The following is a 17,843-nucleotide window of genomic DNA, read 5'->3' as shown; positions in this document are numbered from 1 at the left end:
AAATGCAAAATAGCGGCACCCTGGGCGGCTCAGAGGTTTAGCACCACCTTCAGCCCGGGGCATGATTCTGGAGACAGAGGATCAAGTCCCACGTCGAGCTCTCTATATGGAGCCTGCTTCTCACTCTGTGTCTCTGACTCTGTGTTTCCCATGAATAAATAAATAAAATCTTAAAAAAAAAAAAAGCAAAATAAAAGGAAAAATATTTAATATTGAATTTTAATTGGAAAACCCCAAATTTCCACTTTTTCCCTTAAAATCATTGTTTAAAAGATGTTTTTTCTAGGGCATCTGGGTGGCTCAGTTGGGGAAGTGTCTGCTTTTGGCTCAGGTCCTAATCCCAAGATCTTGATATTGGGCCAGAGTCCAGTTCCCTGCCCAGTAGGGAGTCTGCTTTTCCCTCTCCCTCTGCTCATACCCATTAGCACGCTCTCTCACAAATAAATAAAATGTGTTTTTTCTAACTCGGTTCACTGTAATGACATAAGTAATGGTATCCCGGAGGAACGAACACACCTAGGGCTAAACTTTATTTTCTATAAATATAATCCTCACAAAATGAACCTGGTTTCTTAGAGAAATGGTTAATTCTGAATCTGGGAGAAGCAAAACACAAGATGAGCTCATCTACCTTGTACTGGAAGGCAAAGAAATAAAAAAATTAAAGGAAAGAAGGAAAGGGGGGCAGGCAAAGAAAATGCAATCAAAGATAACCACAGTCTCTGGATGATCAATAGCAATGCATAAGCTTTCTGACACCCAGAGCATTAATACATCTTATCCTAACCTTTTTCCTCTACCTTTGACATGCGTCTTCATAATCATTAGAGCTCCTTTTTTGAGTAACCTAATACAGCTGTCCCAAGCATATCCATCTCATTTCCATCCACACTTGAAGGGCAGTTCCTTTCCAATCCATGTAACATGTAAATGTCACTGGAAATCTCATCCTCAAGCCACCAATACTCACTTGTATAACATTTTCATTTCCAGGAATAATGTCTAATCTAGGATAAATTCACCTCTTTATTGTCTTCTTTTCCTGTGTTTTCAGGTGATCTACCTAACAGCAACTAAAGTAGTTTAAGACTAAGGAATTTGGGGATCCCTGGGTGGTGCAGTGGTTTAGCGCCTGCCTTTGGCCCAGGGCGCGATCCTGGAGACCCGGGATCGAATCCCACATCAGGCTCCCGGTGCATGGAGCCTGCTTCTCCCTCTGCCTGTGTCTCTGCCTCTCTCTCTCTCTGTGTGTGACTATCATAAATAAATAAATAAATAAACAAACAAACAAACAGACCGACAGACTAAGGAATTTCTTCTTCTAGAACATATTCTTTAATGTTAGGTTACACAAAGCAAATCTAAAAATAAGAGAAAATCTGAAGGTCATGCTCTTTCTTAGAAGTAATTTTTGATCCTTACCTTAAATTTGGCTATAACAGTCAAAAGCTATTAAACAGTAGTTTTCTTTGAAGAAATAAAAAGAATTTTTACTTTGTTTTTTATTCTCTCTCAATTCTTCATATTGAGCACATCTCACTTTGAAATTAAATCCTTAGGCAATTTCACTTTTTTCCAAAGCATATTAAACAATGAAATTTAAATTTTAGAAGTTCTCAAAATAATGAAACTCCATTGTTTACCTGTGTGCTTTCCCTCGCCACTTGTAAGGCTGCGCTGAATCAGGATTTATTTCGATAGCTCTGTCACAGTCTCGAATGGCAGCATTTGGCTTCTGTAATTTGATGAAGACACTAAAAAAATAAGTGTGATATTAAAAAGTATTCATTTCAAACAATAACGCCTTTGGGAACTCCACAAGAACATTCTATTTAAATAAATGAGCAAAAACTCTTCACTAGAGGGATGTTTTTTTGTTTATAGTTCTCACCTGGCTCTCTTGGCATACAAAATGGCTAAGCGAGGATTTAGTTTGATGGCATCTGTGAACAAGTCAATGGCTTTCTGTAGTTCACCTACAGTAAAACAAGTTGAGGAAAAAAAATTAAGATAAATTACTGATCCCTTAATCTTTCACATTCTTCAAAACAAACCTATGGGGCACATGGGTGGCTCAGTGGTTGAGTGTCTGCCTTTGGCTCAGGGCGTGATCCTGGAGTCCTGGGATCGAGTCCCACATCAGGCTCCCCGCAAGGATCCTGCTTATCCCTCTGCCTATGTATGTCTCTGCCTCTCTGTCTCTCATGAATAAATGTAAAATTTTTTTAAAAAACAAAAAAACCAACCACTAATTTCTAAGTTAACATACAAAAACAGCACGGCTCCTCAGGGATGCCTGGTTGGCTCAGTTAAACATCCAGCTCTTGATTTCAAATCAGGCCATGCATCTGACTCCCCACTCAGCATGGAATTTGGGATTCTCTCTCCCTCTGCCCCTCCCTATACACACTCTCTAAATAAAGACAATCTTAAAAAATAACAATAAAACCAAAAATGGCTCTTCAAAGCAAGCCTTACCACACGTATATGGTAAATCACTCAAAACAGAGACATTTTTTTTTTTTTTAAGATTTTGTTTGAGAGAGACAGAGCATGCAAGCTAGTGTGAGCTCAGGGTAGGGGGTGAAGTAGATCCCAGGACCCTGGGACCCTTAGCTGAAGGTAGCTACCTGACAGAGCTACCCAGATGCCCATACAGATAATTTTTGAATATATAACCCCATAATAGTAGAATACTGCATTCTTAGTAGGATTTATGACCTTGTTTTTAAAAGAAAAAATAAAAGGATAAAATTATTTTTTTAAAGATTTATTTTTATTTATTCACAAGAGGCACACACACAGAGAGAGGCAGAGACACAGGCAGAGGGAGAAGCAGGCTCCATGCAGGGAGCCCAACATAGGACTCGATCCCGGGACTCCAGGATCACGCCCTGGGCTGAAGGCGGTGCTAAACCGTTGAAGCACCTGGGCTGCCCGAAAGGATAAAATTAAACCCATAAAGGAAAAAGTACTCATACTAAATTTACAGGGCTGGTTAAAAAAAAAAAAAAAAATACAATTTGAATTCACAGGGATGATCTAAAAATTTAAGAAACCTAGAATTCATGAAAAACACATAATCCACATTTTAAATTCATTTATTGTATCTTATTCTCACAGTTAGCCGCTTCGTGTATTTTTGCCTTCAGTGAAGTCATTCAACAAATAAAACATACGAGTAGAATATTTCTTTGCATGAAGTCTAACTCGACATAGGAAACACGGGGAGATAAAACAAACACAGAATTTTTAAATAAATGTCACAATTCACTTTGGAAAATACATTTACCCAGCTAGTCCATCTGTATAAAGGACCTTAACAGAACTCATAAAACAGAGAAGAATGCTGAGGTTTATTAGGTACTACTACAGATGCCTATTACACTTGGATGCCTAATAAGCAATTCACACCTACCATGTTCAAAACTGAACTCTTAATTCCAACTCCATCTATAAAATCTATTTCTCATTCTTTTATGATCAACTAAATAAATAGCTCCTCCACTGAATCTAGTTTAGAGATCAGCAAACTTTCTGGAAAGGGCCACATAAGAATTATTTTAGGCTTTGCAGACCATAACAATCCTAACTATTCAACTCCACTGCTGAGTGGGGAAGCAGCCATACACAACACAAACAATGGGTATAGCTATTTTGTTACATTTTTACAAAAACAGAAGGATATAGTTTGGCTAATTCCTGATCTACCTCAAAGCCCAAATCTTGGGAGTTATTTTCAATGCCCCAATGTAAAACCTAAATCCTTTTATCTTTACTTTCAAAATATACCTAGAATCTAAACACTCCTGGGTGGCTCAGTTGTTTAAGCATCTGACTCCTGATTTCAGCTCAAGTCATGATCTTAGGGTTGTGAGGTTTGAGCCCCATGGTGTGTCTGGCCCGCACTCAGCAGAGTCTGCTTGAGGTTCTCTCCCTTTAACTCCTGTCCCTTGTGCCCCTCTCCTGAAATACATTAAAAAAAAAAAAAAAAAAAAAATCTAACCATCTAACCATGCCCTATAATCTTACCACCCTAGTCCTGAGGTTTCTGCACTGCAACCAAAGGGCCACAGGAGAGTTAGCACTGCATGAACTACTCACTTGATATAGTTCACAGTTTAAATATTGCACCACTACATTCGTTTTGATGGTATCCTTGAAAAATTGTTTTTACTTATTGTTATGATGGGAAAAATAAAAGCAAGAACTGTAGAAAAACAGATGTGTAACAGGAAATAAAGGTGGCAGTGTCCAATATGATGCCAAGATTTGAGAAGCTGTTTAGTGCCCAACACATATGTCTTATTAGAAAATATATATGGTTAAGGATAAGATTAAATACATATTTTTCAATTTGTGTATATTATCTTCCAATCACTAACTTGTTATAACACAGACACTAAATTGGACCTAACTAAATTATCAATGAAAGTCTTATGCTTTTCTTTTGGCTTAAAAGCTCAAAAAAAGTCAAGACAGGGTAGGCCCGGGTGGCTCAGTGGTTTAGTGCCGCCTTCAGTCCAGGGTGTGATCCTGGAGACCCGGGATTGAGTCCCAAGTCAGGCTCCTTGCATGGAGCCTACTTCTCCCTCTGCCTGTGTCTGTGCCCCTCTCTCACTGTGTCTCTCATGAATAAATAAAAAAATCTTAAAAAAAAAAAAAAAAAAAGTCAGGACAGTAAAAGCATTATGAACAGAGAAGTCTGGGAACCTTTGCCTTAATATCCAGGTTATCATCATTAACCACGTGGACTCAATTTCTTGCATTCTCTCTGTGGGATTGTGAAAATGCACCTTCAGTTTCCTAGGGGGAGCCTAACTGATTGAGAACCCCATCTTCTGTGCTCAAGGCTACACTTGATAAGCTACTTCCAGATAATGACAAGAACAGCAAGAATACTAAAACTGGTCCATTATTGTGAGATGTGTTAACTCCTCTAGTGGGCAGCTTTGGCTTGCCCTGACTTTTTTAGAAATATACCAACAACTGAAGACTTCTATACAACCTTCCTTCCATCTCTCCTACATGGGGGTAAACACCTACATGACTGTCTAACTGACTTCCAGACTCCTCCAGCTCTCCCTGCTCCCCTCTCAGTTATTTTCTTAGTATTATCTCTGGCCCATCAATTCATGTTTACCTTGTTCTCCTGTAATGAACATAACCCTTATTTGCCCTTAGAAGCTGATCAAAAGTAAATTCATCTCAGGAAGAAGTTCTCCTACTCAAGAACCACCTCCCCTCCCCCCCAAAAACACCTCAATGGCCTCCTTCATACTTATGGATAAAATTTTAAGTCTTAGTATGATCTACAAAGCTTTTTAGTGATCTAGCCTCTTCACTACCTTCCCACCACCACTCCCACTCCAATGTGCTTCCATGACCTCAACTCTACCATTCTTACCCCCTTATACTCCCCACACTCCAGGCAAGCCCTTTCTGCTGTTACAGGATTATGTAATAACCCCTTAGGCTCTCCCAATTAGCCTTTGTACTTTCTTCCCTCTGCCTCAAAGGCTCTCCCTCACATGGCTTGCTCACTTTCACTTCATCCTATGTTTTTCTGATCACCCTTTAACCAAATATAGCCTCCACTACTGACTATTCTTCTACTCATCTCTATTTTATTTCATTGTACTTATTACCACCTAACATTAAATTATAAATTTGCTTTTCTTCCCCAGTAATAATATATGGGACGTCCATGAGATAAAGAACTTGGTCTGTTTTTGTCACTGTATATCCAGCATCTAGGTACCTGGGGGAAGGGGGGAAGGCTCCATCAGTTAAGTGTCTGCCTCTGGCTCAGGTCATGATCCCAGGGGCCCTGAGCATTAGGCTCCCTGCTCAGTGGGGAGTCAGCTTTCTTCCTCACCCTCTGCCTCTTCCCCCACTCCTGCATGCACATACTCTCTCTCCAATAAATAAAAATCTTTTTAAATTTTTTAAAAATAAAACATTGCCTAAAACATGTAAGGTTTTTTTTTTTTAATTTATTTATTCATGAGAGAGATAGAGAGGCAGAGACGCAGGCAGATGGTGAAGCAGGCTCCACACAGGGAGCCCGACGTGGGACTCGATCCTGGGTCTCCAGGGCTGAAAAGAGGTGCTAAACCGCTGAGCCACCTGAGCTGCCCTAGAACATGTAAGTCTTAAAAATATATACTACACTGAAAAAGCATAATGTTGCTACTAACATGACAGCTAGAAAGACTTACTAAGGTCTTGAATTACAAATATCGACACTTTAGTAACACCAGTACCTTAATAATAAGAATGGTGCCAGATACTATTCTACATACATGACACACATTTATTCACTTACTCCTCATAACTCAATATAGTAGGTAGGTACCATTATCCTTACCTTACAAAGGAGGAAACGGGTGTCTGGGTAGCTCAGTGGGATAAGGGTCCAACTCAGTTTTAGCTCAGCTCATGATCTCAGGATTACGTGATAAAGCTCCACATTCAGTGAGGAGTTTGAGATTCTCTTTCTCCCTCTCTCCCTGTATCCCTCCCCCCTGCTCAAAGGCACACAAGCTCTCTCTCTCAAATAATATAAAACCTTAAAAAAATTGTTTAAAAAGAAAAAAGAGGAAACAAGAAGCAGAGACAGAGTGAGTTCTCTAAGTTTACCTAGCTGGTACATATCAGAACTTGGGATTCAAATGCAGGCACTTTGCCTATTTAATTTTATTTCTGCCTAACTCCAGGTAGGGCCTGAATCTACAATCCCTGGCTTAGAATACTAATGTTTTATCCCATTAGAATATACTATAAATTGTACTAATTCTAAAATAATTTTTTTCAATTTATTTATTATTTGTTCCTGAGAGAGACAGAGAGGCAGAGAGAGAAGCAGGCTCCATGTAGGGAGCCCGATGTGGGACTCGATCCAAGGATTCCAGGATCATGCCCTGGGCCGAAGGGAGGCGCTCAACCGCTGAGCCACCCAGGCATGCCTAATTCTAAAATTAAAACTTAACCTAGGGGTGCAGTTGGTTAAGTGTTTAACTCCTGGTTTTGGCTCAGGTCATGATCTCAGGGTCCTGGGATCAAGCCACTTGTCAGGCTCCATGCTCAGCATGGAATTCACTTGAGATCGTCTGTCCCTCCTGCTCGTGCTCTCTCTCTCTCTCTCTCTCTCAAATAAGTTAATAAATCTTTAACAAAATAGAATAAAATTAGAACTAAGTTAAATTTATACATGAACATGGCTTAGAAACGTGGAAAAACAAGAACATGACTCTTTGGGTGGTGGTAACAGCTTCATTTTCATTAAAAAATTGCTAGGTAATAAATAAAATGAATTTAAAAAATACAAGACAATATGCCAAAATAAATGACAAAAATAATGAGTTGAAAAAAAAATAATGAGTGGACACTATGGCACAGTAAGATCCTGCACAAGTCAAAACCCATCTGGGCCCTCACATTAACCTGTGAAATGGGAGCAGTACAAGGTATTAATGAAATAGTGCACGTTAAAACATAATAGGGATCCCTGGGTGGCGCAGCGGTTTGGCGCCTGCCTTTGGCCCAGGGCGTGATCCTGGAGACCCGGGATCGAATCCCACGTTGGGCTCCCGGTGCATGGAGCCTGCTTCTCCCTCTGCCTGTGTCTCTGCCTCTCTCTCTCTCTCTCTCTCTGTGACTATCATAAATAAATAAAAAAAAAAAAAAAAAAAAAAAAAACATAATAAAACTGTCAGGTAAGTAGGCACAAAATAAATGTTGGATGAATAGAAATCTTAAGTAGTAGCAAAATTAAAAGATTAGTGTGGAAAAGGAATGGTCAGGAAGAGAAGTAACTGGGATCAATTGATGGGTATGAATTAAAAGCTGAAACAGGCAAAGAAGAGCTTTAGAAAGAAGCAGCAGAGCACAAGTGTAGGAAAATTCTAGGACAGTAAGGTCTGGCTGTAATGGAAGGTTAATATTCAAAAAGAAGAGAACAAGGTTGGGAAGGCAATATATGGAACCTGACTCTAGCAGGTCTAATGCTATGATGAAGATCCTCAAAAAGTATGCAAAAAGCTAGTCAGAGATTACAAGCAAGGGAATGTGTAAAAATAAAAAGTGGTTCTAAGAATAATCTAAAGACAGTGAATAGAAAGCAATAAACAAACATTTCAGGAAGGCAAACTATTAAAGCTAACGCAATGGCATAAATATGTGATAATGACCTAAACTCAGGAGGTGGTAAGATTACAAAAAAAGAAAGTGAATGTGATTTGCCAAGTTGGAATAGCAATCAAATACTGAACTTCTAAAACTTTAGTCATATTCTAAGTCTACGGATAAAGTCTGAATGCACATCAGCATTAGACATCAGTTCTCCCACAATGGTACAGTGACATGCCACCACAAAGCTATGAAGGAGTCTGCATAGTATGCAAGCTAAGAAATGATTTGTTCTTACAAACTGTAACTGATTAAACATTATGCTTACTAATACCAGCATTCTCCCATTCTGAAAGGAGTTTTTGAAGAGAATCTCACACACACAGATTAGAACAAGAACGTTATGCCAACAGAGATCATTTGTCAAGGGTGTTTGCTATGGAAAAAGTTCAGAGCCACTATTCTAATAATATTACTTTTATGGAAACATGTTCAACTTTTTAAAGCCTCTTCTTCTCAGTGGACAAACACCAGAATTAGTCAGGAAAGGAGTCTCAGTTACATCAGGATGCATCTGTCCCCTGAGGTAGGGTAAATGATACCTGAATGATTTCAACCTTTTTGTCAAGGGGTGCATAGAGAACAGGAGGCTTTCTTTTCCAGTCTAAGATACTGAATAAATTTAAGTTCCTTTCCACCTTCCCACTATTTAACGGTTGCTGCAGGGAAAAAGAGAATATTCAGACTATCATAGAAATATAGCAAAGAGGAAAAAAAAAATCACTCACCATCATTTAGGGCATCAATGGCAGCCACTTTTTTATCATTTGCCTGATCCATCATTTCCTCGGTTATCTAGGGGGAAATTGTAGGTCAACTTAGAAGTAACAGAGAAAGCAAAGAGAAGAAAGGAGCTTGGGCTTTTTTAGGGATGGGGTAGACACAACCCCCATTTTCATTCATTTTTCTCTAGTCTCCAGGGAGCAAGAGGATAACTATGGTGTAAGCTTAGTAAGAAATTACATAGGATGAGCTTTAATCTTTCATAATAAGCAAAAAAATTTCACTCCCTACCCTTTACTGTAGACATGACCTTTGCTTCCCCTCCATCCCAACCAACCTAAGCAGGATTTTCTTGCCTTATTCCACCACTTCCTTTCTAGTTAAACACAAATACTGCAACTCAATCTCCTTGTAAACATGTAACTAAAACTACTAAAACTACTTCCTATTAGACTTGAATTTTAAGTGAAATGTCTCATTCTTTTGTTCCAACAAACCTCTACTGAGTACCTATAACTGTACAGAACACTGTACAAGATGCTGACGATACAAAGACCATTAGTAACAAAAACTTTTAAGAAACATCCCATCTAAATTGAAGTTAAGAAGCAGTTTCTTAAAAGGCAAAAAGATCTATTCTATCATCAACCACTCTGTAAAATATTACTGGTCCTGGCTAATTCATTAAGAAAATGATCTGACAGGTGTAAGAATTGGAAGGAAACACAAAGCTGTCTTCAAGTTTACCTATAAAACCCAATAGAACTGACAGGTTATTAAATATACTAAAAAAAATTTTTCAATAAAGTCCTCAGAAACAACATAAAAAAACCAAGAGTTCTCCACATCAGCAAAAATCAGTTACAAAATAGGACAGAACAAGATACCATTCTAAGAACATGTAAGACTTTCAAAGGGGGGAAGAAGTAAAATTCTATTAAAGAACACAAGATGTATATACTCTGTTCATGGAAAAGACTTTTTTTTAATACTTCATCCTAACCAAGTTACTCAATAAATTTGAAGTAATTCCAACAAAAATTTCTATTAAGTTTAAAACTCGTTTTAAAAGAAGAAAAAAAAAAAACACACTTTACCAGATAGTAAGACAATCTACAAAGGCAAATTAAAAAAAATGTTAAAAAGGACAACTTCAGTTTGTCAATAATATGGTACACATGATGCCCTAAGCAAGTGTAAAGCCATCTTTCACTTAATGTAGAAATCCTCAAAGAACAAGATTAAATGAAGACTTGAAGTCTGATACAGGAGCCAAGTGCTCCATCTGCTTTCACCCTTCCAGCAGGTGTCAAACTTGGTGACCACACAATTCTATTTTCAAATGTAATGCAGGACACACAAAATCTAGATTCAAGTGAAGAGAATGCATGTTATCTAATCACTCTCCAATAAATCTGGAATCCCAAATGCCTATACCTATAAGCATAATAGCAAACCCAAAATAAACCTGTCCCAAAGAAAGGTACAGCCCAGTAGCAAGAAGAAAAAAAATTCCCCTATAAACTCATAATGATAAGCCAGGCTTTTTTTTTTTTTTTTTTAAGATTTTATTTTATTTTTTTAATTTATTTATGATAGTCACAGAGAGAGAGAGAGAGAGGCAGAGACACAGGCAGAGGGAGAAGCAGGCTCCATGCACCGGGAGCCCGACGTGGGATTCGATCCCGGGTCTCCAGGATCGCGCCCCTGGGCCAAAGGCAGGCGCCAAACCGCTGCGCCACCCAGGGATCCCAAGCCAGGCTTTCAAACGGAATTCCCATTACTCGTATAGTCATACAAACAACAACAAAAAACCATGCTGAGAATTTATAAGTGGTCCTTGACTTGGTAGCTCCAATTCACAATCCTGCTGGAAGCAAACACTTTCCTCTTTGGAGGAATACTCGTACCCAGGCCTCAAAAACTTTTCCAGGTGAAATGTCAAAGAACTCATCAAAATTCCAACACACATATGTGCGTCATCAAAATACACACACATGTGTACACACACCATCCACAAGTAAACAAAGAACCTCCTCAATGAGCAAGAGTCAGGAAAAATAAGAGTATCACCAGGAAGAGTTGACAAAGATTTCAATGTGTTTAAGAGAATAAAGACAAGTTCTGAAAATGCGCAAGAAGGGACTCATAAAGAACCAGTATACTTTAAAATGAATCCAAGCAAGACCTAAAAATGGAAAACCTAAGCATTCAAATTCAAACATCAACAGACCACTGACTGAATGCATACATAATCCAGCAGTTATAAGGAAATGGAATTAAATAGTGAAAAAGTCCCTACATAGAACTCCAGAATGACAGTAGAGAGAATGGGAAGTGGCAGTAATTAAAAGATACCAGATGAAAATGTTCCAAATGTTCCAGAATTAAAGAAAGTTAACCCTGGAATTTAAAATGCTCAATAAATCCCAGGTAGCACATATACAATGTTATAAACCTAGACATATCAAAGTGACAGGGCATCAATAGAATACATAGTTTTTAAAAATTCCTTTCACAAACAGTGACAAAAGTACCTATATGTATTCTTGAAGATGCACATGATCTCTATGGAGAAAACACTAATAAATTATTTACAAACAGTAGAAAAGGCCTGAAAATTGGAACACATTCATGGGTAATCACAATAGTGAGCTGTATCTTCTCCCTAACTTGATTTTAGATTTAATGCAATTCTGGGGCGGGGAGTGAGATTGATATTCTAAAATTTATATGGAAAAAGGTCAACAAAATAGCCAAAATAATCCTAAATTGTTGGAGGTCCCCCTATCAGATAACAAGACTTAACATACAGCCAAATAAGATAATGTGTCATTAGCACATGAATAAAGACAAGGAGAACAGAACACCAGAATTGGCTCACACACACATGGAAACAGTGTATTTTGGAATTGGTGAGGAAAGGAATTCTTTAATAGTGCTGACACATATATTAAAGGTGAAAGGCTAACATATATAATTTCAGAAGCAAAAATGATTATTAGCAATTATAACCTTAAGGTAACAAAGCATAATATATAAAAATTATTTAACTGTACTAAAAAACTGTTTATTAAGATGACATAAAGCAAAGACAAGCCATAAACTAGCAAAAAATATGTGAAGCACATATAGATGACAAATTGTTAGTCTCTAGAATATAAAATGAACTATAAATCAGAAAAAGACAACCCAGAAGAAAAATGGGGAAAGTCACAACAGGACTTCACAAATACCCGTGAATGATCAATAAACATTAAAATATGCTCAACTTCATTAGAAATTAGAAAAACACAACTTAAAGGCCACGAGGACATACTATTTCACACAGTAAGACTGGCAAAGATGAAATCTGATAGTACCAAATGTCAGTGAGGACATGGACTAAACCACTATTACACTATTTCAGTATTATTCACTGAAGCCTTTTTTCATTATCAACCCCCAAAGAGCCATCTGAGACATTTTTTAATACTCCCTCACTCCATTTTAACACCACACAGATACACTGCATGTATGTTATGACCCTTTAGGAGATCCTTAACCACTGTAATATCTAAGTTTTCTGCAAACCCCTCCCAAGAACCAATTTTCACTACCTTGAGGGTAATACTATACCCATTGTGACAAAACCATTTTTTTGGAAAAACAATTTGGTCTTAAGACACCCCATTAATAAGCAATTCTATTTCTAAATATAAGTGTTAGGTGAATTCTGTAGTCTGAAGAGTAGTCAAAATAGATGCAAACTGAAAAAACAGGTAAACAATATAACAAAGATTTCAGAGATGGTTCCAGAGAATATGATTAAAAATAATGGGAGGGGAGTTCCTGGCTGGCTCAGTCAGTGGAGCATGTGACTCTTGATCTTGGGATCACAAGTTCGAGTCCCATGTTGGGTATACTGCTTAAAAATAAAATCTTTAAAATAAAATAAATAAAAATGGAGGGCAACTTTCACAACTTTTAGTTTATTACTAAAATGCTTTCCTAAATACCTTAAGTCAGAGAAGGATTTAATATGTGTTTTTCCTGGCAGAATTATGTCATAAATCACTGCAATAGGTAGGACCTTCACATTCCTTACAACAAGCAGAAAATAAGCCATTGAACTTACCTCTACATTTTCATCTCCCATTTCTTGAGGAGCATCAGTATCTGGTTCAATTACACCTTCATTGTCAATTTCTGCCAAAGTTAAGAAAATGGTAAGACCTGTGCTGTCCAATACAGCATCCACTAGCCACATGAGACCATCAAAATCTAATGAACTATGGTTATTCCAACTGGTAAGTGAGGTATTTTACTCTGTTATTTAAACAGATGCAACTATAAAATATTTCCCTATTAAATGCTACTTTATTGTTTAGTTGAGATTACATTTCACTTTAACTGTCGCATCATTGGCATTTATCACTGTCTTGTAGTGAGAATGTTGGCAAGGGCATTGTTTCTAGTCTTACACAGACACACCAATTTAGTTCAACAAATGATTTGGTTCAAATATTTTATTCTACACAACAATGTAATGTTTTAAAAAATATTTTATGCAGATAGTACAAATTATAGTGATGATATAAATCATAATGAAATATTTTAGAAATAAATTTTAATTTAAAAATAAAGGCACAATGCTGATGCAGCAGCAAACCCAAAAGCTAGCACTATAACCAAAACCACAAAAGAAACTTTTAGAAAGAGATGTCATAAATTTCATGATGGACAACTACAATTACTACAGCAAAGCAAAACAAAATAATTTCAATATAAAAACACTTTTCGGGCAACCCCGGTGGTTCAGCGATTTAATGCCGCCTTCAGCCCAGGGCCTGATCCTGGGGACCTCGGATCGAGTACCAGGTCGGGCTCCCTGCGTGGAGCCTGCTTCTCTCTCTGCCTGTGCCCCCCACCCTGTCTCTCGTGATTAAATAAATAAAAAAATCTTAAAAAAAAAAAAAAATTTTTCACAATAACACGATATTGGGACATTTTTAGCAGAGTGAATTTAACGCTTCCTGCTGTCAAAATTTTAAGAATGTAACTGAGGGGTGCCTGGTTGCCTCAATCAGAAGAGTATGTGACTCTTGATCTCAGAGTTATGAATTCAAGCCCCACTATGGGTGTAGAGATTAAATAAATAAACTTAAAAAAAAAAACAAAAAAGAATGAAACTGAAATTAGCTGCCTGAAATCCGAATTTCTATCAAACAAAAAAATTTTAGTCAATTTTTAACAGGAACTACTTTGTAACTTAGTCTAACAATAAAAATTCATTCACAAAATGAATTCATTCATACACAAAAAATGCTTTTGGATGAAGAGTTGGTAAGATATTATCACAGTTCTAGAAATTGTTGGAAAATTACAATATTCAAAAAGATATTTTACAAAAAGTGAAAGATTAAACCCCCAAAGAAGCTCTTTTCTAACAGTAGCGAAGATCAACTGATATAAAATTTTAAAAATTCCAAGTACTTTTCTTTAGCTTTTAGACAGAGTATTAATTAAGGGATTGCCCAATTAATAACTGGAATATATATTTGTAGTCTCAAAGGACTTCTAAATTTAAGCAAAGATTTTTGTCAGTTTGCAGCCTAAAAAAAACTCGCCAGACAAGGGACACCTGGGTGGCTCAGCGGTTGAGTGTGTGCCTTTGGCTCAGGGCCTGATCCCAGGGTTCCAGTCGAGTTCTGCATCAGGCTCCTTGCATGGAGCCTGCTTCTCTTCCCTCTGTCTGTGTCTCTGCCTCTCTCATGAATAAAAAAAAAGTCTTAAAAATAAAAAACTATCAGACAAAAAATAACCCAACTCCTGGCATATCATTTCTTCTAAAATCAACAAGATTTATCAATGTGGATGCAAGTAGTAAAAGGAAAATAATTTTCTGGTATTTGATTCAGTTACTGGAAAACTTTTACATGTATTAGAACAACTTGGATATGTAACCCAACCACAAATTTCATTAACTCTGAATACAGATATTCAGTTATTCACATATTTTCAACAAAAATATAACATCTAACATCTGCACTGAAATTGCTGTAAGTACACAATACACTCTGGATTTTGAAAACAGTATGAAAAAACTTTTCCATATTGAATACATGTTGAAATATTAATATTTCAGATATGTTGTTAGTTTAGATACATGGAGTTAATTTCATGTTTAATTTTTATTTTTTAAATGTAGCCACTAGAAAATTTTGCTTCATATGTAGCTCAGCTATATTACATTTCCATTAGCCCCGATTTAGTCAATTTAGTAAAAATTGGCACAGGATTTTATCACGAGATTATCAAGTAACAAACTAACTACGATCTCCTCACCTAGATCACTTTCCTCACTTGATGGTTCGTCTGTCTTTATGTTTTCCTCCGCCTTCTTACTATCTGTTTTTTCTTCCTAGCAAAGGGAAGGCAAACAATGCGTTCAATATTTAATAACATACCCAGTATGTATACTAATTTATAAAAACTTACGTAAAAGCTGTTCACATACATTATAATTTCAGATGTTAATGTGCCCTTTCTTTCCCTGTTTCGGTGAATTTGTCTTAGTTTTGTTATCATTTCTTTTTAAATTAAGAATAGGTTCAATGCCTCCTCCATACCTTTTAAACAAGTTTTAGAATTTAAAAAATGCTGAACTTTAGGAAGCTAATAACCCATACTGATGTTGCACCCTCCAAAAGGCACTGTGGTCCACAATTTCCGATCATCAACCCATGATTATTTCTGCAAAATAAAGTCTGAGCATTCATAAGTGGAATGAATGTTGAGATTATGCTTTACTGCCAAGCAAATATACTAAAAATCTTTACATTTTCATGGGTTTTTGAGTTTGGAATTTCAAATAAGAATAATGAAACTATACAGAAAGAATGAGAAATCAAAGAATTTCAAGGTATACATGATGAAAACCAAATTTCCTTCCCATCCCAGAAGTAACTAGTGTGTTTTCTGGTGTATCCCATTATATATTCCCAACACATAAGACAACTCTGCATTTTGATCTATTTAACAATGCTGTGTATCATACAGAATATATCAAATCAACGTACCCCCATCTATTCATTCAACTCTAGTAGTATAAATTATGTATAACCATTTACTTAGGATGCTACTCTTTATAATCCCAAAATACTAAAATCAAAACCCTACCCTATGACAAAATATATGTTGAGACCCTATCACATGCAACCTATCAGATGCTTTGGCATATAATTCCAAATCAGAATGTTTTGTTACAAAAATATTTTAGCAGAGATACAGATTGAGTATAATTCTGTCTTCATACATGTTTACAAAATGGCAAAATATGCTATGTAGGTAGCCTTTCAAAAGTATCCTATCAGGAACTAGTAAATTCTGACAAATGATGCCTCTTAAAAAAAAGAATAACTACTTTGGGGCTTTTGCTTAACTTCCCTCACTTCACTTGTTCAAAGATAGAACTTCTGATTTCATATCCAGATGGATAAACCTTGTTTAGGGTTCTAAACAATAAAACATTAAATTCTCTTATCAATTTAAGACCGCTAATTAGAAAACTTGGGGAGGGGCACCTGAGAAGCTCAGTCTGACTCTTGATTTCAACTCAGGTCATAATATCAGGGTCATGAGATTGAGCTCTGTGTTAGGCTCCACGCTCAGCTCCAAGTCTAAGAGTGTCTCTCTCTCTGCCCCTTTCCCATGCTCATGTGTGCTCTCAAAAGCAAGAAAGCAAGCAAGCTTGAAAAAATATTTTAGACATGAAAACACAAAATAGAAAAAATTCTGAAGGAAGCATTCTTTTTTTTTGAAAGGAGGAGAAAAGGAATAGAGAAAAGGAAAGGAAAAAGAGAATGCAAGGTTTCTAGAGAAGGATCAGAAGAAACTAAAATATGAGTGCTTCGAGAGTTAGGAGGGTTGGCATTTACACCCCCTACCGTTAGTTGTTAGGGCTGGTTTCTTGCCCACTTTAAGGAGTAGAGTGGGTTTTTTCCATTTTCTTTCTCAAGAGCCACCCAGTCTTTTTCATCCCCCCCACCAAGCTCTTCTCCTGAAGGAAGCATTCTTAGGGGTACATCCAACCCCACTTCTAAACTTCAGCTACTGGCAACCTTCTCCTAAATTTTTGTATCTTTTTGCAAATATGCTGACTCCCTTAGAAATATCCCTCAGTGATACGGTAGAAAAATTTAAGAATTACGGATTTGGGCTATTTTCATTTTCTTCACAAATATTAACCAAGTACCCACAATGCATAGGGTACCCTACGCATACCCTGCATACCCACCTGTGCTAGGGTGCTAAACATACAATGACGATGATTCATAGTGCACACAGTCACAGAGCTTAATACCCACAGGTCATGCATGTTATATGCACGAGCTTTTAATTTTAAGAACAGCAAACATTCAACCCTAAATTCTCAGTGTTAAATCAGATTCCAGATACTCTATGTCCAAACAGAAATTTTAAAAAGATCTTATTTCCAAGTGATCCTGAAGAAATCAGGGGTGGTAATTTGAGAGAAGCACTTTAAAAACCGTATAGTACTTTATCACTAAATATACAAATGAAATTCGTAACTTACCTTGATATTGTCTTCTGATTTAGTTTTATGAGTAGCAGGTGGTATTTTACCCCCCATGCTTGAGGAAGATGAGAAAAAAGATATTTGTTTAGAAAGCTAAAATTCACCAGGCAAGCAACATTTACACTGGGAAAAAAAGGTATTTAGATGGTTACCTTTTCAAACCTTTAAAGGTAAGTTCAATTAATTTGAATGAGTCAATATTGTTTTTTTCAGCTTAAAATTTTATTTTTAGCATACTGGTTAATGAAAATCTAACCCATTCCTTGCCTCAATAAGCCTAATAAACATATAGCTTCTCTGTGACCATTCCCAGAAAAGAGGCAGAAAAACATGCAATGACAAAATCATT

General features: G+C 36.9%; 1 protein-coding gene across 2 annotated transcripts in view; it reads right to left on the bottom strand.

Annotated features, from left to right (window-relative positions):
* ST13 (ST13 Hsp70 interacting protein) overlaps window positions 1-17,843 on the bottom strand; it is a 33,911-nt gene that overhangs the window by 9,816 nt on the left and 6,252 nt on the right. For both annotated transcript variants that reach the window (XM_077914386.1, XM_077914387.1), the window contains exons 2-7: window positions 17,492-17,549; window positions 15,241-15,316; window positions 13,031-13,101; window positions 8,919-8,985; window positions 1,892-1,976; window positions 1,644-1,754 (exon numbers count right to left, since the gene is read on the bottom strand). In XM_077914386.1, coding sequence (XP_077770512.1) covers window positions 1,644-1,754; window positions 1,892-1,976; window positions 8,919-8,985; window positions 13,031-13,101; window positions 15,241-15,316; window positions 17,492-17,549 — 468 coding nt within the window. The remainder of the gene's footprint in view (window positions 1-1,643; window positions 1,755-1,891; window positions 1,977-8,918; window positions 8,986-13,030; window positions 13,102-15,240; window positions 15,317-17,491; window positions 17,550-17,843) is intronic.

Source organism: Canis aureus, chromosome 11 (genome assembly GCF_053574225.1).
Source record: "Canis aureus isolate CA01 chromosome 11, VMU_Caureus_v.1.0, whole genome shotgun sequence".
Lineage (NCBI taxonomy): Eukaryota > Metazoa > Chordata > Mammalia > Carnivora > Canidae > Canis > Canis aureus.
Note: the sequence above shows the minus strand (reverse complement) of the source record. Positions and strands in the feature narration are given on the sequence as shown.